Source organism: Callithrix jacchus, chromosome 15 (genome assembly GCF_049354715.1).
Source record: "Callithrix jacchus isolate 240 chromosome 15, calJac240_pri, whole genome shotgun sequence".
In the NCBI taxonomy this organism is placed as follows: Eukaryota; Metazoa; Chordata; class Mammalia; order Primates; family Cebidae; genus Callithrix; species Callithrix jacchus.
In genome coordinates, this window is record NC_133516.1 from 27,496,796 (window position 1) to 27,521,587 (window position 24,792).

General features: G+C 39.4%; 1 protein-coding gene across 6 annotated transcripts in view; it reads left to right on the forward strand.

Annotated features, from left to right (window-relative positions):
* The window catches only part of ZNF501 (zinc finger protein 501), a 49,982-nt gene that overhangs the window by 21,286 nt on the left and 3,904 nt on the right, over positions 1–24,792 (forward strand). For 3 of the 6 annotated variants that reach the window (XM_078350647.1, XM_078350646.1, XM_035275043.3), the window contains one exon: positions 2,397–7,456. The exons of 1 other annotated variant lie outside the window; for it this stretch is intronic. In XM_078350647.1, the coding sequence (XP_078206773.1) occupies positions 2,585–3,400 (816 nt within the window). In that variant the 5' untranslated portion in view covers positions 2,397–2,584 and the 3' untranslated portion in view covers positions 3,401–7,456. Of the gene's footprint in view, positions 1–1,115; positions 1,202–2,396; positions 7,457–23,946; positions 24,060–24,792 lie in introns of those variants that run through there. 2 more of the 6 variants (XR_013527261.1, XM_035275046.3) reach the window with 2 other exon arrangements.

Consider the following 24,792-nt stretch of genomic DNA (forward strand, 5'->3'; position numbering starts at 1 on the left):
TAGTAAAATAGTACTGGATAAATTATATTCTTAGGTTATGGGAACTCTGTGAATATGACTGTGTCCTGAAGAATTTGGTCTGGTTTAATTTGTATGTATAACATATATACACATAAGTATGTATATATATTTATGCATCAAGAGATACCTAGAAGAAAGTCATCAAAATACTATTTTCTCTGGGTGGGTTTCAAATGATTTCCACTTTGGAGTAGCTGACCATTTAATAGAATGAGCACACATTCTTTGTATGATAAGTAATAAACCTTTTTATTTTGGAAAAATAAGAGTAGAGGAATTAAAAATGTGGTTAGGTTTTGGTTTTATGTCTAGTTGCTTAAACCAACTTGAGTTTGTTTTTGTATATAGCATATCCATGCTGTAAGTTAATACATCAGATAAAGATAGATAGGTTTAGGTAAGATAGTCAACATATTTAACAAACGGTATGGTACAGGCATTGCCCAAGCCCATCTCTGGCCATGAGCAATTTGTACAGATATACCAATGTGTATCAGTTGACTCTCAGTCCCAGTAGACCCATATATACCAACATGAAGTGATCTCTAAGACACAGTTTTTAGTGGGGGAAAAAAGCAAATTGCAGAGCAGAACCTGTAGAACAATTTCATTTATGTAAAGAGAATTAAATGCTATATGTGTGTAGGAAAATATGAAGAAAAAGGGACTGAAAAAAGATACTTCAAACTTGATAATCTCTGGGGAAAAGAATGTTTTTTGGTTAGGGTGTGGTGATGATAGCTATATACTTGGTTAACAACATTTTTCTTTTAGAGACAGGGTCTGGCTCTGTGTCCCAGGCTGGAGTGCAGTGGCATGCTCATGGCTCACTGCAGCCTCAACATCCTAGGCTCAAGTGATTTTTTCCACCTCAGCCTACAGAGTAGCTGGGACTGCAGGTGCACATGACCACACCCAGCTAATGTTTATTCTTTGTAGAGACAGCATCTCACTATGTTGTCCAGGCTGTTCTTAAACTCCTGGCCTCACGTGATTCTCCTATCTCAGCCTCTCTCTCTCTTTTTTTTTAAAGACGGGGTTTCACCATGTTGGTCAGGCTGGCAATTTATTACTGGCTCTTTTTCCTCCTTCAGTGCCTCAAATACCTGCCTTTCCTCAAGAGAAGAACCCCAAGGAGAAAAGCCAGTATTGCTTGTATCACCTGAACTCCCGACCTCAGGTGATCCGCCCGCCTTGGCCTCCAAAGTGCTTGGATTACAGGCATGAGTCACTACGCCTGACCCTGCCTCAGCCTCTCAAAATGTTGAGATTATAGTTGCAAACCACCATGCCTGGCCTATATTATATACTTATATATTATCTAAATATTTTAAAGTGAGGTTATATATGTGTAATTTACATGATTAGAAAACTAAGATAAAAATGGGCCTCAGAGAATAAGAATGTGTTAATGTCCAGCACCACCTAGGGAAGAGGTTGCTCTGATGTGCAGCACTGGAATATTCATTCTTTAATTCTGTGTGGCTTATTTAGGGCACCAGCGTTTCAAAATTTGATGATCACTTAATTATGATCAATTAAATAATTTATTTTTTTTCCAGTTCTTTATTTCCCAAAGAGTGCCCTGATGACAATGATTTGGTTCCCAGACAGTTTTTCTAAAGTCCAGAGAATGTGTTAACCAGCTCTATATGGAGCATACAAATTTTTCCTTGTAAATAAGTAAAGTCACTTTATACACTATCTCATTCCCCTTATAAATCTGATTAATATACTGCAGATTCTGAAGTATTTCTTTGGCTACAAAGGTGAGGGCTAGCTCCTGCACCATGATACTGTAGTCAGGTTACTGTCCAATTAAACAACTTCTTTACGGACCACTTCTCTAATTTTCCAGAAGCAAAACAGTGATATCTTATTCTCTTTCCGTAAGCAGGACTTTAGTTTTCAAACTCGTATGTTTCCAGTTGGACCTAGGGAGAGAACTATAGATGGTGAATGTTTTGTAGAGAAAGACAGATCCAAAGCAACACGTGTAAAGGTGACTGAATAAGGAAGGATTGGTGAGATAGGCCTAGTGAAAGTTACAGCCTGGATCACATTTGAAGTCTTAGAAGGGAAACTCTTTGATTATCACTAGTAGGCAACCTAAGGAAATTGAATTATTATTCCTCTGTTTTTTGAGGAGTAGAGACTGTAAGTGGACAGTAAGTTTCCCTAACAGTTAATTTTCCCAAGTCTAGGATACTTATCCCTTTTACATTTTCCAGTTATGTATGACTGTGGATGGATGCAAATCTGGATGATCCCAAATTACCTGGGTAGTTTTTAGTATTTGATTGTTTCAGAATCAATCATGATAGGGAATTTTATAGAATTCCTAAGACCTGTCACTACTTAATCTCTTTCTTCAGAGAGGCTGGTCATCAGGGGTTCACTTTTGGAGAAATTGAGAAAGCATGCTGAACAAGGAAGAAGAAGGGAAATCCTTCAGCAATGAAGGAGAGGATAGCAATGCATGTGTGTAAGCACACACAAACAGTAACCTTTCCTAGGAGAACAGTATTACTCTATGAATTTGGTGTTATAAGCAGCATGAATCATGAATTCCAGCCAAATATCACTCAAAAGGAAACATCGGAGAGTTAACACGCAGAAGAAGCCTTCAAAGTGTAGTGAATGTGGAAAGTTCTTTACTCAGAGATCATCTCTTACCCAGCACCAGAGGATTCACAGAGGAGAGAAGCCCTATGTGTGCAGTGAATGTGGAACTTGTTTCCGCAAACAGTCAAATCTTACTCAACATCTACGAATTCATACGGGAGAGAAACCTTATAAATGTAATGAATGTGAGAAAGCCTTTCAAACAAAAGCAGTTCTTGTTCAGCATCTGAGAATTCATACTGGAGAGAAACCCTATAAATGCAGTGAATGTGGAAAAGCCTTTTGTCAGAGCCCATCCCTTATTAAACATCAGCGAATTCATACTGGAGAGAAACCTTATAAATGCTCAGAATGTGGCAAAGCCTTCAGTCAGAGCATATGCCTTACTCGTCATCAGAGGAGTCATTCTGGAGATAAACCTTTTAAGTGTAATGAATGTGGGAAAGCCTTTAATCAGAGTGCATGCCTCATGCAGCATCAGAGAATTCATTCAGGAGAGAAGCCCTACACATGCAGTCAATGTGGTAAAGCCTTCACTCAGAACTCTTCCTTTGTTGAACATGAAAGGACTCACACTGGAGAGAAACTTTATAAGTGTAGTGAGTGTGAAAAAACTTTCCGCAAACAAGCACACCTTAGTGAGCATTACAAAATTCATACTGGAGAAAAACCTTATGAATGTGTTGGATGTGGGAAATCCTTTAGGCACAGTTCAGCACTTCTTCGACATCAGAGGCTTCATGCTGGAGAGTAAAATTTGGAATATGATGAGTGTGGAAAGATTTGTATGAAAGCATCTTTTTGTTTCTCCTAAATTCCTGTGATTATAAGACTCAATCTGCAGCTAGTATGAATATATTTTGAACAAGAAGTGTTGTGTCCTAATGTGTCCTAATCTGGAGTTTGATGCCTTATCTGCTGCTCAATGGGTGTAACCTTATCCCCTCTGAGCCTCAGTTTCCCTGTCCCCCAACAGAAAAATGGGGATATTTCCTAGAGTTCTGTGTGACAGTTAACTGCCATTAATTAGCTGTTCTAAAAGTTTATTTAAAATATTAAAATATGACAAATCAGCATTGTTGTTTGGTTCCATAATGTATTATTTCTTAAGGACATTTTTGTAATTGGGCTGTGATTTCGTTATTAATCGACAGAAGTCTATTTAAACTGTATGTCTAGGTTTAAATAGGATAATATAATCTAGACTGGTTTATCCTTGAGAAATTTCGGATTTAATAACAGAAAAAAAAAGTACGGATTGAGATTTGAGATGTACTTCTGGATACCCTCAAGATCTTCATTTAGATTTTGATACTTTTTATTACTAGGTCTAATTTGACTTTAAGCTCTAAGTTTTACTTTTGCATTAAAAGGAGAGCCTCTCTGACATTAACTAAATAAAACCTCAAGTTGTGGGACTTCTGTGTGTGTTCAGAGTTGGCAGCAGATGATTAGGAGAAGGCATATGACAGTAGAGAGGACTGGAATATAGAGGAGAATATAAGCATGTAGATGAGGATGTGGCTGTATTTGTTTTGAGTTCTAGGAGCAGAGCACCAAATGTAGTCTCTTAATGAAAGATGAGGTTAGAAGATATTAAGATCCCAGGTTCCAGCAAGCTATGCCACTAACTAACAACTAACCACTTGTCAAAGGAAGGAGAGAACAGTGTTTTAGGGAAGTTGTTGGGTTGGAGTGCCTAATTAAAAGACTGGCTCATTAAAAGCCATACAAAAGCAAAGAAAGGATACTTTTGATGGTGCATTAGGCTGTGCTAGGCTCTTTAATGTAAACAAGCACCTCTAATGCTAAAAGCATCCTTGCAAGAAAGGTAGGAGTTACTATTCACATCATATAGTCAGGGAAAAAGAGAGTTTGACTTGCTTAAAGTCAAACAGGCAATGTCAGAGTTGAATCTCAAATATGTATCTTATTATCAAAAGTGTAGTTCTGGTTTCTATAATACCAAAGTCACATGCAGGTAATTTCCTACCATTAAACCTTGCCATTAATGTGAGATGCCAAATTTGTCAAAACCATTCTTAAAAAGTAAAGATTTATTTTTTTCAACTTAATGTGTTCTTATTGAAATACATTGATAAAATTAGAGAAATGAAAAAAATTAAAATTGCATACTTTCAGCAGTCACCTTGTATTTATTTTAGCCTTTCTTGTCTGCATAGCTCTTTTTGCTTTCCTTTAAAAGATAATTACAATTGTACTATATTAGAGTACTAAAGCCTTCTTTTTAACATAACAATGTAGCAGTTAGACGTTTTATAAACTTTAATGGTTGCCCAGCATTTCATTGGTCTGTTCATAATTTTTTGACCTGTTCCCCATCTGTGTGATATTTATATTAATTTTTTTTTATAAATCAGAGAATCTGCTAATGGTGGTGCCTGTCATGGTGTGAGTTCCCATTAGTAATATTAATTTGGCAGTGAAATAGCTTTGTATATAACATTTTTACCATTTAAAAATTATTTCCTGAGGATTTTCAGAGGGTTTAATCTTTTTACTCATTTATTATTTTATTTATTTTTTTTTTTTGAGACAGAGTCTTGCTCTGTTGCCCACGCTGGAGGGCAGTGACACAATCTTGGCTCACTGCAACCTTTGCCTCCCGGGTTCAAGCCATTCTCCTGCCTCAGCCTCCTGAGTAGCTGGGTATACAAACACATGCCACCATACACGGCTACTTTTTGTATTTTTAGTAGAGACAGGGTTTCACCACTTTAGTCAGGCTGCTCTCAAACTCCTGACCTCATGATCCGCCCACCTTGGCCTCCCAAAGTGCTGGGATTACAGGCGTAAGCCACCACGCCTGGCCTTACTTATTTTTAAAATTTCATTCATTTTTCTTTACTTGATAATACAAGCTTATGGCTTAAAATTCTAAAAGTACAAAAAGTTGAACAGTGAAGTCTTCCAGTCAGCTACCCGCTTGTCCCCTCATTCTATCATAGACAACCAATTCTATGTTTGTTGTTTTTCTTAGAAAGATAAGTATAATTAAGCAAACATCTTTCTCTTAAGACTGTTTTTAGAGCAGTTTTGAATGTATACTGAAATTGAGTAGAAAGTAGAAAGTTCTCATATATCCCCTGCCCTAAGACACACATAGTCTGCCTGTTAGCATGCTCTGCCAGAGTGGTGCAACCTTACTTTTACACATTATCACCCAAAGTCATAGTTTACATTAGGGTGCACTCTTGATTTTGTATATTCTATGGATTTTGACATATAGAATGATATGCATGCATCCATTATAGTTTCATAAAGAGTTGTTTCACTTCTCTAAAACTGTTCTGTGTTCTGCCTCTCCCTCCCTCCATGCTAACCCATGGCAACCACTGATTTTTTTTTTTTTCCTTTGAGATGGAGTCTGGCTCTGTCGCCCAGGCTGGAATGCAGTGGTGCAATCTTGGCTCACTGCAACCTCTGCCTCCTGGGTTCAAGCAAGTCTTCTGCCTCGGCCTCCTGAGTTGCTGGGACTACAGGCACGTGCCACCACACCTGGCTGCTTTTTGGGTTTTTAGCAAAGATGGGGTTTCATGTTGTTAGCCTGGATGGTCTAGATCTCCTGACCTCATGATCACCCACCTCTGCCTCCCAAACCACTGATCTTTTTACTGTCTCCATACATTTGCCTATTCCAGAATGTCATATAGTTGCAACCATTAAGTATGTAGTATTTTTAGGTTGGCTTTTTTCACTTAGTAGTATGCGTTTAATGTTCTCCCATGTCTTTTCATGGTTGGTTAGCTCATTTCTTTTTAGTGCTGAATAATATTCCATTGTATGGATGTACTATATTTACCCATTCGTTGACTGAAGAACATGTTGGTTGCTTCCATCTTGTCATTTATAAATGAAGCTGCTGTAAATATTTGCTTGAAGTTTTTGTGTGGACATATGTTTTCAGCTCATTTTGGTAAATTACTAAGGAGTGAAATTGCTAGATTATATTGTAAGAGTATGTTTAGCTTTGTAAGAAACTGCCAGAATGTCTGCAAAGTGGCTGTACCATTTTGAATTCCTATCAATGATGAAGTAGAGTTCCTGTTGCTCCACATCCTTGCCAGCATTTTGTGGTATTGGTGTTTTGGATTTTAACATTTCGTTTTTTTTTTTTTTTTCCTGAGACTGAGTCTCTGTTGCCTAGGCTGGAGTGTGGTGGCATGATCTCGGCTCACTGCAGTTTCTGCCTCCTGGGTTCAACCAATTCTTGTGCCTCAGCTTCCCAAGTAGCCAGGATTACAGGCAACTTCACCATGCCCAGCTAATTTTTGTATTTTTCATAGAGGCAGGGTTTTACCATGTTGGGCAGGTTGGTATTGAACTCCTGACCTCAAGTGATCCACCTGCCTCAGCCTCCCAAAATGCTGGGATTACAGGGGTCAGCCACCACACATGGTTTGTAACTGTTCTAATAGGTGTGTAATGGTATTCATTGTTTTAATATGCGGTTCACCAATAATACATGATTTTAGCATCTTTTCACGTTTGCCATCTGTATAGCTTTGGTCAGGTATCTGTTAGGGGTTTTGCCCATTTTTAATTAGATTGCTCATTTTCTTATTCTTCAATTTTAAGGGTTCTTTGTATATTTTGTATAACAGCCCTTTATCAGATAGGTCTTTTGCAAATATTTTCTCCCAATTGAGGCTTATTTTCTCAATACTTGATTCCCTCTCTACGTTTTTATTTAAACAAATGGTAGTATAATATACACAGTTGTCCATTTTAATTTTTAAGACTAATCCATCTCATTGTTCTATATCAGTAAATAAAGATCTTACCCCCACCCTTGCCCAATGTGTCATTATCTTAATAGATTATTATTTAATTAGTTCCCTATTAGTGGACATTTAATAGCTTTTATTTTTCTATTATAAACAAAACTGCATATGCAGCATCCTTGTCTTTAGGGACATGTGCAAGATATTTATAAGATAATTTCGAAGCCAGGCATGGTGGCTCACACCTGTAATCTCAGCACTTTGGGAGGCTGAGGTGGGTGGATCATTTGAGGTCAGGAGTTCCAGACCAGTCTGGCCAACATGGTGAAACCCACTACTACTAAAAATACAAAAATAATTAGCCAGCATTGTGGCAGGTACCTGTAGTCCCAGTTAGGAGGCTGAAGCAAGAGAAATCACTTGAACCTGGGAGATGACGGTTGCAGTGAGCCAAGATTGCACCACTACACTCCATCCTTGGTGACAGAGCACGACTATGTATGGAAAAAAAAAAAAAGAAGTATGTGCCTTGGTCGTTTTGATAGATATTGTGACCTTCCAGATGTTTAACTAGTTAATCCTCCCACTAACAATGGATGAGAGGTGTGCTCAGTAAAGCATATAAACAATTGCTCAACAATTCTTTTGTACCAAAAAAGTTCTTTTTTAATTTCCAACTCACCCCATGTTGTTGACAGAATTTCTACCTGTTAGCTAGGAGGCTGAGGAAGGAGGGTCAGTTGAGCCCAGGCATTTGAGACCAACCTCAGCAGCAGAGCAAGACCTCAAAAAAAAAAAAAAAAAACCTGTTTACCCTGATGTGATTTTAATGCATTGTATGCCTGTATCAAAATATTGATTCCATACATATATACACCTACTATGTGCCCACAAAAATTAAAAAATAAAAAAATTGCCAACTGTTATTTGAGTAACCAACATTACACACTTGAATGCCTTTGCATTGCAGTTGTCACATTCACAGTGATTCTGCATAGGATCAAGCAAGCATTTCACTCCCTACGTGTTCTAACTGCAGTCATGCCCAAGACTTTACATACTGAAATATATATTGTTTTTGTTATAAATTACATTATTTTTAGGACTTCTTCATATTAAGTTAGGAGATTTATTGATTTTTAAAAGTGTGTATATATAGGTAGTTTATATTTCCTAGGAGTTTCATTTTAGGGTAGTAACGGCACGTGCCTGTAATCCCAGCTACTCAGGAGGCTGAGGCGGAAGAATTGCTTGAACCCAGGAGGCGGAGGTTGCAGTGAGACGAGATCATGCCATTGCACTCCAGCCTGGGTAACAAGAGCGAAAACTCCGTCTCAAAAAAAAAAAAAAAAATCTATGTAGGCTGGCGGCAGTGGTGCACACCTGTAATTCCAGTGCTTTGGATGTGTGAGGCAGGAGATCACTTGAGTGCAGGAGTTCCAGGCTGCAGTGAGCTGTGATCTTGCCACTGCACTAGAGCCTGGGTGGCAGTGAGACTCTGTCTCAAAAAACGCTGCGTAATATGAGGGCATTGGTTTTGAAGGGGCTTACTGAAAGCTTTGTGGCATATATTAGAAAATGCGGAAAATGTGCTATCATGAAACTAGAGTTTTACCCCTAGAAGTATGGCCTTAGATAAAGTACTGAACCTTGCCCCCTTTTATCCGGAAAATGGAAATGAGATACTATTAATAATACTCAATACTTCTGTAAAAAAGAAATACACAATAATAGCATTTGAGATGGATCATAGATATATACATAAAATCTAGGACCATAAAGCTTCTAGATGAAATTCTAGAACATTATTTTTGCAAACATTAGGTAGGCAAAGATTTATTGAACAGGAGAGAGCATTAGCCATAAAATAAAACGCTGATAATAGTTTCATAAAACCAATAAATTAATGAAAATGAAGAATATTCTGTCACTAAGAGAAACCTTTAAGAAAATTAACAGACAAGCCACAGGCTGGGGAATAGATTTATAATAGATATATTAACAAGGGATTTGTATCCACGATTTATAAATAGCTCCTGCTAAGGCCTAGGATTCTGGCCTCTTTAGTACTGGACATCGGTTGCCCTATCTTTGAGAAGGACATCACGAAGGTCCTAGTGGGATCTCTGTGGCCTTTGGAAGTGGGGTGTCCTCAGTGTATATCAGTAAGTCATGATGTCAGTATGACTTTTTTTTTGAGATGGAGTTTCACTCTTGTTGCCCAGGCTGGAGTGCAACGGTGCAATCTCAGCCCACGGCAAACTCCGCCTCCTGTGTTCAAGCAGTTCTCCTGCCACAGCCTCCCAAGTAGCTGGGGATTATAGGCATGCACCACCATGCCTGGCTAATTTTGTATTTTTAATGGAGACAGGATTTCTCCATGTTGGTCAGGCTGGTCTCAAACTCCCAACCTCAGGTGATCTGCCTGCCTTGGCCTAAAGTGCTGGGATTACAGGCGTGAGCCACCATGCCCGGCATCAGTACGACTTACTACTGGTAATAACTTTGATCATGCAGTTAAGGTGACATTTGCCTTGTTTCTCCACTGTAACGTTACTAGTTTTTCTTTTGTACTTACTGTCTTGTGGGGAGATACTTTGAGAGTATGCATATATTCTGGTTTTGAGCATAATTTTGGCCACTAATTTTCACATCCTTTCATGAATCTTGCCAACAGCACTTATGTATTAGTTTCCTACGGCTGCTATAAAAAATTATCACAAACTTGGGGGCTTAGAACAACAGGCTGTCCAACCAGGTTATAGGTTGAAAAGAAAATTTTTAAACTTTTAAAACTTTTTTTAGACTGAGACTTGCTCTGTTGCCAGGGTGGAGTGCAATGTCATGATCTAGCCCACTGCAACTTCAGCCTCCCAGGTTCAAGTGATTCTCCTGCCTCAGCCTCCCAAGTAGCTGGGATTATAGGCGCCTGCCACCATGCCCAGCTAATTTTTGTATTTTTAGTAGAGACAAGGTTTCACCATGTTGGCCAGGCTGGTCTCGAACTCCCGACCTCGTGATTCACCCACCTCGGCCTCCCAAAGTGCTGGAATTACAGGAGTGAGCCACCGTGCCCTGCTGAAAAGCAACTTTGTAATGAGTAGATCAAGCTTGTCTTAATCCATTTTTTGTTTTGAATACCTGAAACTGGGTAATTTATTTTAAAAGAGTAGTTGATTTATTTTTGAGACAGGGTCTTGTTCTGTTGCCCAGGCTGGAGTTCAATGGTGCAAACATGGCTCACTGCAGCCTTGACCTCCTGGATACAAGTGATCCTTCCACTTCAGCCTCCCAAGTAGCTGGGACCACAGGCACACATCACCATGCCTGGCTAATGCTTTCATTTTTGTAGAGATAGGATCTCGTCATTTTGCCCAGGTTGTTCTCAAAACTCCTGGCTCCAGCAATTCTCCTGCCTCCGCCCCACAAAGTGCTAGTATTGCAGGTGTGAGCCACCACATCTGGTCTTAGGGATTTACTTCTTACAGTTTTGGATGCTAAGAAGTCCAAGATAGAGGAACCACATCTGGTGAGGGTCTTCTTGCTGGTGGAGACTCTCTGGAATCCTGAGGCAGTGTATCATATGGTGAGGTATCATATGATTATGCTAGTTCAGGTCTCTCTCTTCTGCTTATAAAGCCACCAACCCCACTCCTCTGATAGACCACTAATCCATTAACCTATTAATCCATGAATGAATTAATCGATTCATGAGGACAGAACCTTTGTGACCTAATCACCTCTTAAAGGCCACATTGGGGATTAAGTTTCAACATGATTTTGGGAGGGACAAATATTCAAACCATAGTGTTCAATCACTGGTCTCCCCAAACTCACATCCTTCTCACATACAACCCTGTAACTCCAAAGTCTTAACAATCAGTATCAACTCAAAAGTTCAAAGTACAGAGTCTCATCTATGAGCCTATAAAATCAAAACAAGTTATCTACTTCCAAGATACATTAGAGGTACAGGCAAAAGACAGATATTCCCATTCTAAAAGGGTGAAATAGGCAAAAAGAAAGGAGTAACAGCCCTAAGGAAGCCTGAAACCCAGGAGGGCAGACATTAATTTTTTTTAGGTGGAGTCTCACTTTATTGCCCAGACTGAAGGGCAGAGGTGCTATGTCGGCTCACTGCAACCTCCACCTCCAGGGTTCAAGCTATTCTGCTGTTGCTGCCTCAGCCTCTGGAGCAGCTGGGACTACAGACATGTGCCAGCAACACCCAGCTAATTTTTGTATTTTTAGTAGAGATAGGATTTCACCATGTTGGCCAGGCTGGTCTTGAACTGCCGACTTCAAGGGATCCTCCCACCTTGGCCTCCCAAAGTGTTGGGATTACAGTCATGAGCCGCCATGCCCAGCCAAATCTTATAGCTGGAGAATAATACCTTTTGCCTCCATGTGCTTCCTCCTGGACACACTAGGCCAGGGACTGGGCCTCCAAAGCCTCAGGCAGCCCCACCCCTATGGCATTGCTGGGTGCCTCCCACATGATTACTCTTACAGGATGGAGTCTGGTGCCTGCAGCTTATCCCAGCATGTGCTGCATACTGCCGTGATTCTACAGCTCTTGGTAGTGGTTCTATTCCCAAGGCTCCAGTGTGCATGGCCCTAGTGAGGACTCTCAGTAGTGGCCTTGCTGCCACAGCTGCATTATGCATTGCCCTGGTTGGGACTTTCTACAGCAGCTCCAACCCCACATCTCTGCTCGGTGCTGCTCTACTGGGGAGGGGGTGGGGGAATAGAGGAATTCTCTATGGTGGCTCCACCCCTGCAACAAGTCTCTGCCCAGGCAGCCATCCTTTGAAATTTTAGTGGAGGATGGCAAATGTCCAGAGATTTTTTTTTTTTTTTCCTGCAAGCATGCAGAATTAGCAGCAGGTGAACACCACCAAAATTTACTATTTGTACTCTGGAGCTTCAGATACTTCTTCAACATTGCTAAGAAGCAGCATGAAGGAACAGGTCTTTCTTCTCTGAGCCTCTCTTCTCTGACTCCAAACTCACCTTAGCAAAATAGATCTTGCAGTTAACAGGACCCAACTGTTCTTAGCTTCCCTAAGAATGCTAAGCACATCTCAGGTGCCACCATGTCTTGGTCTTTGTCTTTCATCACAAGATGTGCTTCCTGGCCGATAGCTTTTATGTCTTCGTTGCTAGAAATATCACCTGTGGGCTGGGTGCGGTGGCTCAAGCCTGTAATCCCAGCACTTTGGGAGGCTGAGGTGGGTGGATCATGAGATCAACAGATCGAGACCATCCTGGTCAACATGGTGAAACCCCGTCTCTACTAAAAATACAAAAAATTAGCTGGGCATGGTGGCATGCGCCTGTAATCCCAGATACTCAGGAGGCTGAGGCAGGAGAATTGCCTGAACCCAGGAGGTGGAGGTTGCGGTGAGCCGAGATCGTGCCATTGCACTCCAGCCTGGGTAACGAGCAAAACTCCGTCTCAAAAAAAAAAAAAAAAGAAAAGAAAAGAAATATCACCTGTGGTAAAGGCTTCACCAATATGATGTGTTTCAAGATTTAAGACCTTTTAAACAGTTTTCATAATCCTTGTTTAAATTTTCATCTTTTTTTTTTTTTTTGAGACAGTCTTGCCCTGTCATCCAGGCTGGAGTGCAGTGGTGTGATCTTGGCTCCCTGTAACCCCTGCCTCCTGGGTTCAAGCGATTCTTGTGCCTCAGCCTCCCAAATAGCTGGGATTACAGGTGAGAGCCACTGTGACCAGCTAATTTTTGTATTTTCAGTAGAGACAGTTACATGTTGGCTAGGCTGGTCTCAAACTCCTGGCCTCAAGCAATCGCCCCACCTCAGCCTCCCAAAGTGCTGGGATTATAGGTGTGAGCCACTGTACCCGGCCCATTTCATTTTTTATCACAGTTCTAATAGAGTAGTCTTCCAAGTTTTTTCTTTCTGTGGTTTATACCCAAGGTACAGTACAATAAGATATTTTGAGAGAGTGAGATAAACCATATTCACATAACTTTTATTATAGAATATTTTTATAATTGTTCTATGTTATTATTGTTCTTAATCTCTACTGTGCCTAATTTATAAATTAAACTTTACCTTAGGTTTGTACATATAGGGAAAAACATACTACATATAAAGTTTGGTATTACCTGTGGTTTCAGGCATCCACCAGAGGTCTTGGAATGTATTCCCCATGGATTAGGGAGGCCTACTATAGTCTTTATCAGTGGTTCTCAAACGTGAGTAAATATCAGAACCACCTGGCTGGCTTGTTATAGTGATTACTGGGCCCTGCACACAGTTTCTGATTCAGGAGGCAAGGACCAAGAATTTAATTTTTAGGTTTCTAGGGGGTTCTGCTGCAGGTGGTACAGAGTCTACACATGAGACCTACTGGTCTATAAAAGGACATTAGAGACAACTCTCATTCATTTTAACCATATTTATTGTGCTATTAGAATGCCAGATACTCTTCTGGTATTGAGGATACAGTGGTGAAAAACACAAAGTCCCTGCTTTCAAAATTCCCACATCCAGATACTAAGACATATTAAAATTTACAGGAATTAAAACAGTGTAGTTTGGTACAATAATACATATAGCAATGACACAAATTAGGAGAAAAAAACCCCCTGGCTTATATAACAAGTGAGTATACATTAAAGACTTTATTGCAGAATGGCTTGAAGATTACTTTGAGGAATTTAGAGAGAGCCTATTTCAGGTCTCCCTAGCTCACCCACATACATCACTTTTGAGTGTTCTTTATAGGTACTTAAAAAAGATAAATGTGGCACCAAATTTGTAAGATACTTTGAAATTCATAATTTCAAATGGATGTGGCTGGTAAGGATCTTAACAAGCCCCCAGTTTGGGCTGACTTTTACTAATGAGGAAAATTGTTAGGATTAAGCAGGGACTTGAGGAATCACCTGGAAAGGCTCAGACTTTACAGTGCTCCCCTCCCTTCCCCCTCCCAACACCTGGGGAAATCTCTACGTAGACACCCTTTCAAGTAAATAAGAAACACATAGTTCTAGGACAATTGATTATTTGAGAAAAAAAATACATTCAAATAAATTCCAGATAGAATAAAACTTAAAATGAATAAAAAAACAAAGAATGTGGGTAAAGAATATGGGTAATTTTTTTTTTTTTAATTTAGAGACAGTTCTTCTGTTGCCCAGGCTGGAGTGCAGTGGTGCGATCATAGCTCACTGTAGCTTTGAACTCCTGGGCCTGAGTCATCCTGCTGAGCTTCCTGAGCGGCTGGGACTACAGGTGCATGCCTCTACACCAGGCTATTTTTTTTTTTTTCAGAGATGGGGTTATCACTTTGTTGCCCAGGCTGATTTTAAGCTCCTGGCTTCAAGCAACTCTCCTATCTTGGCTTCCCAAAGTGCTGGGATTACAAGCATGAGGCACTGTGCCTGGCCTCGGTGATTCTTTATCTGATATAGAGGTTGGGAAACAGAACAACAAAAGATTGATAAATTACATAACTTACAAATTAGTAAGAAAAATATGACCATACTAATAGAAAAAAATAATTTTAAAACATTTAAAAATATATACAATAGTGTAAATGTATGAAAAACAGTTGAGACACCCTGGTAGATAAAGAAAATGCCAATTAAATTTATGAAACACCATTTTCAATACATGAAAAATTAAAAGCACAGTGCCAACACAAAGCTGGTGCACCATTAACCATGGATGAGGTGAAGTGAACTTGTATAGAGATGGTAAATGAATAAATTGATAAAAACCACTCCAGAAAGCAATTTGAAAGTAAACATCAGTAGCTGTAAAAATAGTCAAATATTTTGATCCAAGAATTCTCTTTCCAGCAATTCATTCTAAGGAAATCATCAGAAACACCAGAGAAATACACTCAGAGATGTCAATATAAGTAAGTTTTGAGGTAGGAGAATAGGGTCTGGAGGCAGGGAACCTAAAGCCGATTCATGCTGATTTCCTAAAACTGAATCAAAAGGAAAACCCACCTCTCCACATCCAAGTAACAAAAGAATCAGATGCTACTACTCCCTTTGCAATGCCCCACCTTTTCTGCACTGCAGATGGAAAATGAAAGTACCTCTGACTGGTCCCCTCCTGCAACCAGTCAGACTGGTCATGGGCCAAGTTTTCATTTGCACAGACGCATAACTTTGGCCTCTGCCTTTCTGCAAACAATCAGACTGGTAATGGACCACTACTTCATTTACATAGGGTATAAGATCAAGTAACCAATGGGAAACCTCTACAAGGTATTTAAACCCCAGAAAACTCTGTAACCAGCACCTCTTGAAGCGTTTGCCCAAGTCTGCACTCACTGTGGAGTGAACTTTCATTTCAATAAATCTGTGCTTTTCTTTCATTGTTTTGTGCATTTTGTCAAATGCTTTGTTCAAAATGCCAAGAACTTAGACATCCTCCACTGATGACATATTTTGGTGAGCCAGCCAGGTAACAAGCCCAAAGTTTGGGATTTCTTTTTCTTCTCTTTTTCTCTTTTCCTCTCTGTTACATACAGGAACACTTTTCTCTCCCTCTCTTTTTCTCTTTCCAACTCCCAGCCCTCAGTGGACAGCACCCAAGCACAGAGGCAACTGCAGGTTTCTGGCCCTGTGGTTTCCATGTGGAAGAGCCTGACCACCACTGCCTGGTTCAGGTGAGGGACCTGAGTCATTTCCCTTTTTCAGTCTTTCAGTGGCCATAACCTAGTAGCTCCTTGGTAATTGAGAGCAACTGGCTGGGGACACTCTCAGGTGTTACCTGAAGGCCAAGGAGTGAACGGGATAGCTGCCCTGCCCAGAACTAGGAAGGATTCTTTTCTATCTTTTCCGCGTATAGTCCCTGATCCCTACGTGTGACCCAGTTGGCAGCAGCAGCTCATCCAGGGCAAACTCACATGTGTCACATGTGATTTAAACCTTCTTTTCTTATGCTAAGTTATGAAGTTATTCTATAGAATTAATCTATAGTGGTAAAAGATAATGTATTTTAGGTGTTTTGACCTCTTCTCCTATTTGATCTATTCTACTGGCTAAGGACAAAAAAACCCCCACCAGCCTCCAGTTCCTATCATTAAAGTTCATGGTTATCACTCTAGTGGAATGGGAAGCATGGGAAAGCATGGCCTTATCAAATTATAAAAATGCTAGAAGTCAGAGCAGTGCACCCGGGGAGTGAGGAGGGGCAGTGGAGTGAGTGAGCCCTGAGCTGACAGATACACAGTGTGGCTGGAATGGTGAGTGAGCCGACAGGCGAGTGAAGGACAGAGCCATGATTACCTTGGCTGCTGGAATTATTTCTCTTCTGTATGAAGATGAACCACAGCTTAAAGAATTTGCACTACACAAATTGAATGCAGTTGTTAATGACTTCTGGGCAGAAATTTTTGAGTTTGTAGACAAAATAGAGGTTTTACGCAAAGATGAAGGTTTCCAAAGTCAGCAGTAAGCAAAAAAAAACCAAGCTAGAGGCATCATGCTACCTGACTTCAAACTATATTCCAAGGCTACATTAATCAAAACATCACGGTACTGATACCAAAACAGAGAGACAGACCAATGGAACAGAACAGAGGCCTCAGAAAGATGCCACACAACTACAACCATCTGATCTTTGACAAATCTGACAAAAACAAGCAATGGGGAAAGGATTCCCTATTTAATAAATGGTGTTGGGAATACTAGCTAGCCACATGCAGAAAGCTGAAACTGGATCCCTTCCTTACACCATATACAAAAATTAACTCTAGATGGATTAAAGATTTAAACCTGAGGCCTAACACCATAAAAACTCTAGAAGAAAACCTAGGCAATACCATTCAGGACATAGGCATAGGCAAGGACTTCATGACTAAAACACCAAGAGCAATGACAACAGAAGCCAAAATAGACAAATGGGATCTAATTAAACTTAAGAGCTTCTGCACAGCAAAAGAAACTATCAGTAGAGTGAACCAGCAACCAACAGAATGGGAAACATTTTTTGCAATCTACCCGTCTGACAAAAGGCTACTATCCAGAATCTACGGAGAACTTAAACAAATTTACAAGAAAAAAACAACCCCAATAAAAAGTGGGCAAAGGATATGAACAGACACTTTTCAAAAGAAGACATTTATGCAGCCAACAAACATATGAAAAAAAGCTCATCATCACTGGCCATTAGAGAAATGCAAATCAAAACCACATGGAGATATCACCTCACACCAGTTAGAATGGTGATCATTAAAAAATCAGGAGACAACAGATGCTGGAGAGGATGTGGAGAAATAGGAATGCTTTTACACTGTTAGTGGGAATATAAATTAATTCAACCATTGTGTGTTGGGTACCAGCCCCAACCCTGTTCGTGAGTGCCTTGAGCCCCAGCAGTGACGAGAGACTGAGAAAGGAAATAAAGACAAAGACACAGAAATAGGTTACAGTGTGGGTCCAGGGGACCAACATAAAGTGCAAGAACCACATTGGCGCTGAGTTCTGGTTTCTACATGTTTTTATTAGCTGCACACACTCATTAATTGAGGGGTAAACAGCAGGGGGGTTATTGGAGGAGGCCTTGAAACTATTGTGGGGCAAGACAGCCAGGGGGCAAAGCATACATCATTAGAATACAATCAAACAGGTGGTTCTTCTAAGAGACGCACGGCAAGTTGTACCACTGATCATTATTGATATGCAGCTGCACCAGAACATAGCAGGTAGTGCATCACCAGGTCTGACCACACACAATGCATCAAGGGCTTTTATCTCCTGAGCACTGTAGACATAGGGCAACCAAGATTACCCCATATTCTGAGAACATAGGCAGAGCAGGAGGTGTTCCGCTATCTCCGCCCACAAGGCCTTCCTGCCTTGGCAGCTCTCATCTGCAAAGACCCTCCTGGATCTTGTGAGCAGAGGTTGCTGACCTTTCCCAGGTGCTTACACAAGCCCTCTTTACGAGACCCCTGTGCAGACCCCATGTTGGAAAGGAGTTCTTGGGACCATGGCAGTGTTTTCCTGCCTTGCAACCACACTGTGATGTGCCATGGTTAAGGGGGTGCCCTCAGATGGCCTAACTTTAGGCTTCCTATTACCGCTTTTGCTTGTGCTTTTACAAGCTACAAGCTATTCTCTTTTGTTCTGTGCTTTTCATTTACTATTATTTATTTCAGGGTATAAACTTCAGTGTACTGCAAACTTTACAAGCTACTATTAAACAAACTTACATTTGTTTAATTAGTAATAGTAGAGACAGCATGTATCTGCCCCTGGCCATCTGGGCCCACACTTGTGGAATACAGTATGGCGATTCCTCAAGGATCTAGAAATAGAAATACCATTTGACTTAGCAATCCCATTACTGGGTATATACCCAGAGGATTATAAATGATTCTATTATAAAGACACATGCACATGTATGTTTAGTGCGGCACTGTTCACAATAGCCAAGACATGAAACCAACCCAAATGCCCATCAGTGGTAGACTGCATAATGCAAATGTGGCACATATACACCATGGAATACTATGCAGCCATAAAAAAGGATGAGTTCATGTCCTTTACAGGGACATAGATGAAGCTGGAAACCATTCTCAGCAAACTGACACAAGAACAGAAAACCAGACACCGCATATTCTCACTCATAAGTGGGAGTTGAACAATGAGAACACACAGACACAGGGAGGGGAACATCACACACTGGGGCCTGGGGGGTGGGGGGCTAGGGGAGGAATAGCAGGGGGTGGGGGGATTGGGGAAGGATAGCATTAGGAGAAATACCTAATGTAGATGACAGGGAAATGGATGGAACAAACCACCACCATGGCACGTGTATACTTATGTAACAAACCTGCATAATCTGCACATATATCCCAGAACTTAAAGTATAATAAATATTTCACCATCTTTCAAAATAAATAAATAATTAGAAACTTGGAAAAAAAAAGAATACATTTCTTTAGTGTTGTAAAATATTATGTAAGGATGACTCTTGGACTCCTTAAGATTGGTTACTTAAATAGAATAAGGTCTGTTGAAATATTAAGTCAGAAATGAATAAAATATCTTCACTTCCTATAAAAAAATGCTAGAAGTTGAGGCCTTCATCAGGGACAGAAGAAAGCTCACAGTAGGCCATCGTTTCTGGAGGGAAAACATACAAAGCAGCACTGGTACCACCTAAGGTCAGAGATGGCTGACACTCTAAGACTGAGCCCCAAAGGGGGACTCCCCAGAGGATCCAACTCCAGATTTTGACCTCTCCAAAGGGACGCCCTTTGCAGAGATTCTGAGGTCTCATACTAAGCCCTCCTTAGAATTTTCTCTTGCAGTTGCAATACTGTTTGGCCCCAATATTGTTTGGAATCTGGAGTTTGCTGCTGAATGGGAAGGTGGGATGGAGTTGCATGTATCCGGGCTTTTATGCTGCTGTTTTAAGCAGGGTTGGACCTGGCTGTATGTGATTTTCTCCTTTGGTGCTCTTTGGCACTAGTGTTCTTTGGAATCTGGGGGAGGTTTGGCCTTTAAAAATCAAAAAGCCATGAAAACCGATTTACCCACAATTTTGGTTCTCAGCCTCCATTGGATTACCTATTGCGGCAAACAAAGTGTAACCATGTAAAACTGGTGAGTTTGTATTACTATCTCATGGCTTGAGTTATAAAGTAAAAGCTATTGGATCTTTGTTTGTGTGTATACATGTGTACATGTGTTTATATGTATGTACACTTACATGTTATGTCTGCCAAATTGGCTTATAAGAGTACTCATAAACTAAGTAAATAAGTCTGAGCAATTTTCAAGTTCATGTGACTTAAGTATAACTTTACTAAAAAAGCAGGCTTTAAAATTATTGGTAAAATAAAAATAGAAATGCCTTTAGAATTGTCAGCATATATTTTTGTCTAGGTTTTATATTTGCCTCTGCTAGATATTTTGAGGTGTGTTTGGCATAGAAGGTTATAAAACTATAAACCTAACCAAAACAAAATGTTCTTTCTGCAGATTTTTTAATTGGAATAACTCTGTTATTGGTTTAGTGAAAACAGCTGAATCTTGAATTATTGGTAAAAATGCCTACGTAGTTAAGGTTCTTATTTTGGTGAACACCTGATATTCACATATTATGAAATGGTTAAGAAGGAAATGACTCACTTTAAATGATGGTATCTAATATCTCAGTTTTCAGAAGTAATCTAAATGGTTAAAAATGAAATAATTGAGTACATGTAAATGGGATAAATGTTTTAGATAAACTTTGTGTAATTTAAAATGTCAAAATTATTTTTTGATGCTCATTGAATATCTGGGTCATTTCCAGTTAAGAAAGTAACAAAAGGATCAGATGCCACTCCCTTTGCAATGCCCCACCTTTTCTACACTGCAGATAAAGAATGAAAGTATCTCTAATTGGTCCCCTCCTGCAACCAGTCAGACTGGTTGTGGGCCAAGTCTTGATTTGCATAGGAGCATAACTTTGTAACTTTACTTCAGCCTCTGACTGGTCCCTTTCAGCAATCATTCTGCAATCAGACTGTTCATGGGCCACTACTTCAGTTACATAGGGTGTAGATCAAGTAACAAATGGCAAACCTCTACAGGGTATTTAAACAATTAGTTACTTGATGTACACCCTATATGTAAATGAAAGGGTTGTGTTATGGGGAAATGTTTCTAAAAATTGTGGAATCATTCTTATCTGTAAAATGCTCTTATCAGTTCAGGATTTCTTGCTTTTTAGGGTTTCACTAAAATTTAAGGTCACTAAGGAAAAGAATTCTAGTTAACACATAATTATGTATACAAAATGTGCCAAAAGTTTGTTATTAGAGAAAAGGAAAAAATGTGTCCAATTCAGAAGTTACCTAATGTTAGTTCAAATTACAGATTTGAAAAGGTCATTTATGAAACAATGTAGAAAGGACCAGTAAGTAGGGGAGAACAATGTGGAAAAAGTTATGTATATGAAGATGTATTTTTGGTAAGGAGGGTTATAAAGAAAACTTAGTAATTTTGTATGAGAAAGAATCTTGTATGGCAAAGTTTTTTTGGCCAAAAGTAAAATGACTGGTTATTTAAAGAAAAAGAAAATCGGGGACTGAACAGAAAGTACAGGCATGTCATGGATAATCTGTGTGAATCATATGTAATTTCTCCTGTTTTTTTCCTTTGTGTCTGTCTTCATGCACATATATAGAAAATAGGAAGCTGAAAAAGTTTAGGTGTAAAATATTCTTAAAACCTGATAGATAATTGGAAAAATTTGGCTAATTAACATTTTCATAGCTAAAACTTACTCTTGATTGAAGTAAAATAAGAAATTTTGTGAAGAAATGCATTGGCAGTTTAGCAATTCTTTTTTAGTATAGTTACACATGAAGCTAGATTTCGTGTGGGGCCAAATTTCACATACATGGTTACACTGCTTCACACTACGTTTACTGTTTTGCAGGGATAGTGCTGGCACTGGAGTGATTACTGGTTAGTGAATTTAATTGCATAGGATGTATGGATATTGGTGGACATAGGATACTGAATTGTGTATCAGGAAGAAAATACTAATCATGAGTTTTTTAAGGCCCTGGGTGATGCTGTAGCCTCCTGGCTGGACTGAGTAGGAAAAATTTAGGGTTGGTTTCTGTTTGTTTTTGCTTCTGATTTCATTTGTTTGCTGTTTGTTCTGTGGATTTTGCTTGTGTTTGCATTTATATAAAACTATCGATGCTTTTGTTTCTAATGGAAAGCTTTTATTTGGTTCTATGATTTGTCTTATTTATCTAAAGTTCCTAAGCTACTTTGGTCTGGCGTCCAAAAATTGACAAGAGGACACAAGCCATTTAAAATTTGGTTGGTTTTGTTTACCTCTAATGATCTAGAGAACTACAAGAGCTTTAAGGTTTCTGGCAAAAAAAAAAAATAATAATAATAATAATAAATGACAAGTTCTGAACAGAAAGAGTACATTACATATTCTGTTATTTGGGAAAAGTAGGTGAGAATAAAAATGTTTGCGTGGTGCTTGTTTTCAGGATGAAAATTGAATCAATACTTTGGGTTGGTTTCAGGTATTTTCCTTTGATGAAGAAAGAGTGCAATGGGTACAGTTTTAATTTTAACGTTCAGGAGACTGGCTTTACCCGTAAGGATATTATATTGATTAGAATTTCTCTCAAGCTAATTTAGATGTGTTTACTACTCTTTAAATTAAAGTGACATTCACTTGGATTAAGTAGTAATTTTAAAAAAGGTGAGACTTTGTAGTGTTTTTTTTTTTTTTTTAGGCAGAGTCTTGCTCTGTCGCCAGGTGCCAGCCTGGAGTGCAGTGGCGCGATCTCGGCTCACTGCAACCTCTGTCTCCCAGGTTCAAGCAATTCTCCTGCCTCAGCCTCCTGAGTACCTGGGACTACAGGCGTGCACCACCATGCCCAGCAAATTTTTGTATTTTTTTTCAGTAGAGATGGGGTTTCACCATGTTGGCCAGGATGGTCTCAATCTCTTGACTGTGTGATCTGTCCACCTCGGCTTCCCAAAGTGCTGGAATTACAGGTGTGAGCTACCGCATCCAGCCTGTAGTGATTTTTGATCTCAAGCTGTCCATCACTGATGGGACTACATGTGTGTACTTGAAAACAAAATATGTGCAGGTGTTACAACAGTCTGAAAATTTTGGTGATGAAAGTTACCTAATCAGTTGTCAGTGTATCTAGAAAACAATCTTGGAAATGTGTGATGGTGTGCTTTTTAAAGAAACTGTGCAAATAAACTGTGTGCTTGTTTTTACTTTGTCTTTGTTTTGTTGCACAGTATTTACGTATAAAGAGATTATTCCTCATATTGAATTTCCAAAACTGATACTTGTACTTATCATTTTTTAATGATGAAGAGAAAAGTTAGTTGTCTTACTTTGATGAGTTTGTCACAGGACTTACATTTTTGATGCTTTTGGCCACACTTCTGTCACTAGAATACTATTAATAGCAAGTAGACATATGCAATGAGTAACCTAACTACTTTAATACAGCAGGAATTCCTAAACACCAGATCACAGCGTTTTAATTTGTAACATATTAGAGAAAACGATGAGACCTTGTATAGTATAAGTATCCTGTTAACCAAGGCTTGTGCACCAACCCCTGCTAAGTTTTGAGCATTGACACCAGTCAAAGCCTCGTTTTCAAACCTGGGAGAAGGTAACACTCAAAATGCTTTTGTAAGTCATAAGTCTAAACATTTTTTTTTTTTAGACAGAGTTTTGCTCTTGTCACCCAGGCTGGAGTGCAGTGGTATGATCTCAGCTCACTGGAACCTCCACCTCCTGGGTTCAAGTGATTCTCCTGCGTAGCTGGAATTACAGGCGCTTGCCACCATGCCCAAGTAATTTTTTTATTTTTTATTTTTTTTGAGACGGAGTTTCACTCTTGTTACCCAGGCTGGAGTGCAATGGCATGATCTCGGCTCACCGCAACCTCTGCCTCCTGGGTTCAGGCAATTCTCCTGCCTCAGCCTCCTGAGTAGCTGAGATTACAGGCATGCGCCACCATGCCCGGCTAATTTTTTTTTTTTTGTATTTTTAGTAGAGACGGGGTTTCACCATGTTGACCAGGATGGTCTCTATCTCTTGACCTCGCGATCCACCCGCCTCGGCCTCCCAAAGTGCTGGGATTATAGACGTGAGCCACCGCTCCCGGTGAGTCTAAAAATTAAAACTATGCAATCCACCTAGGCTCAGGGACTGCGCCGGAAGAGGTAGGCACATGAGACTGGAAGGGGAAATTTTGAGAGATAAGATTAGTTCAGGGATTTTCTATAAATTAAACATTAATATAAAAAGAACACTAATGCAAGACCAGTATCTGGGCTCATATGTTACAATACCAGGTCTTCTTGGAGCACTGTTCTGCTATTTAAAAGAAAATTGTAAAATGTTATAAAAAATTAATGGAAATCTTACCTTATGGTCAAAATGATCCAAATTTGATAGATTTGTTTGTAAGGTTTTATTAAAATTAGCATTCACATTAATAATACACTATACAGAGGTAAGCTCTGGTTTTCTCTCTTGAACAAAATGTTTGTGTAGTATTAAGAGATAAAATATTTTGTTTACCTTTTGAGTTAATTGCAGGGAGAAAATGGAGGAGAAGAGACAGATTTAGTTGGCCTTATGCTGTCTTAAGTGTTAGGTAAACTGAGTTTTCTCTCTATCAAAGAGTAAATATTTTTGCATTATAATTTCGGCTACCCAAATGACAATTTTTTTTTTACTAGAAATATAACCGTTTACCTGACTGACAATTTTGTATTAACGTATGATCCTATTTTGTAGTATCGAGTGTATGAAATCTTTGAAATCTGACAGACTTTCCAATGACAAAATTTCAAGTTCTAAATTCAGTCTTTTTGACCTTAAACTAACTTTT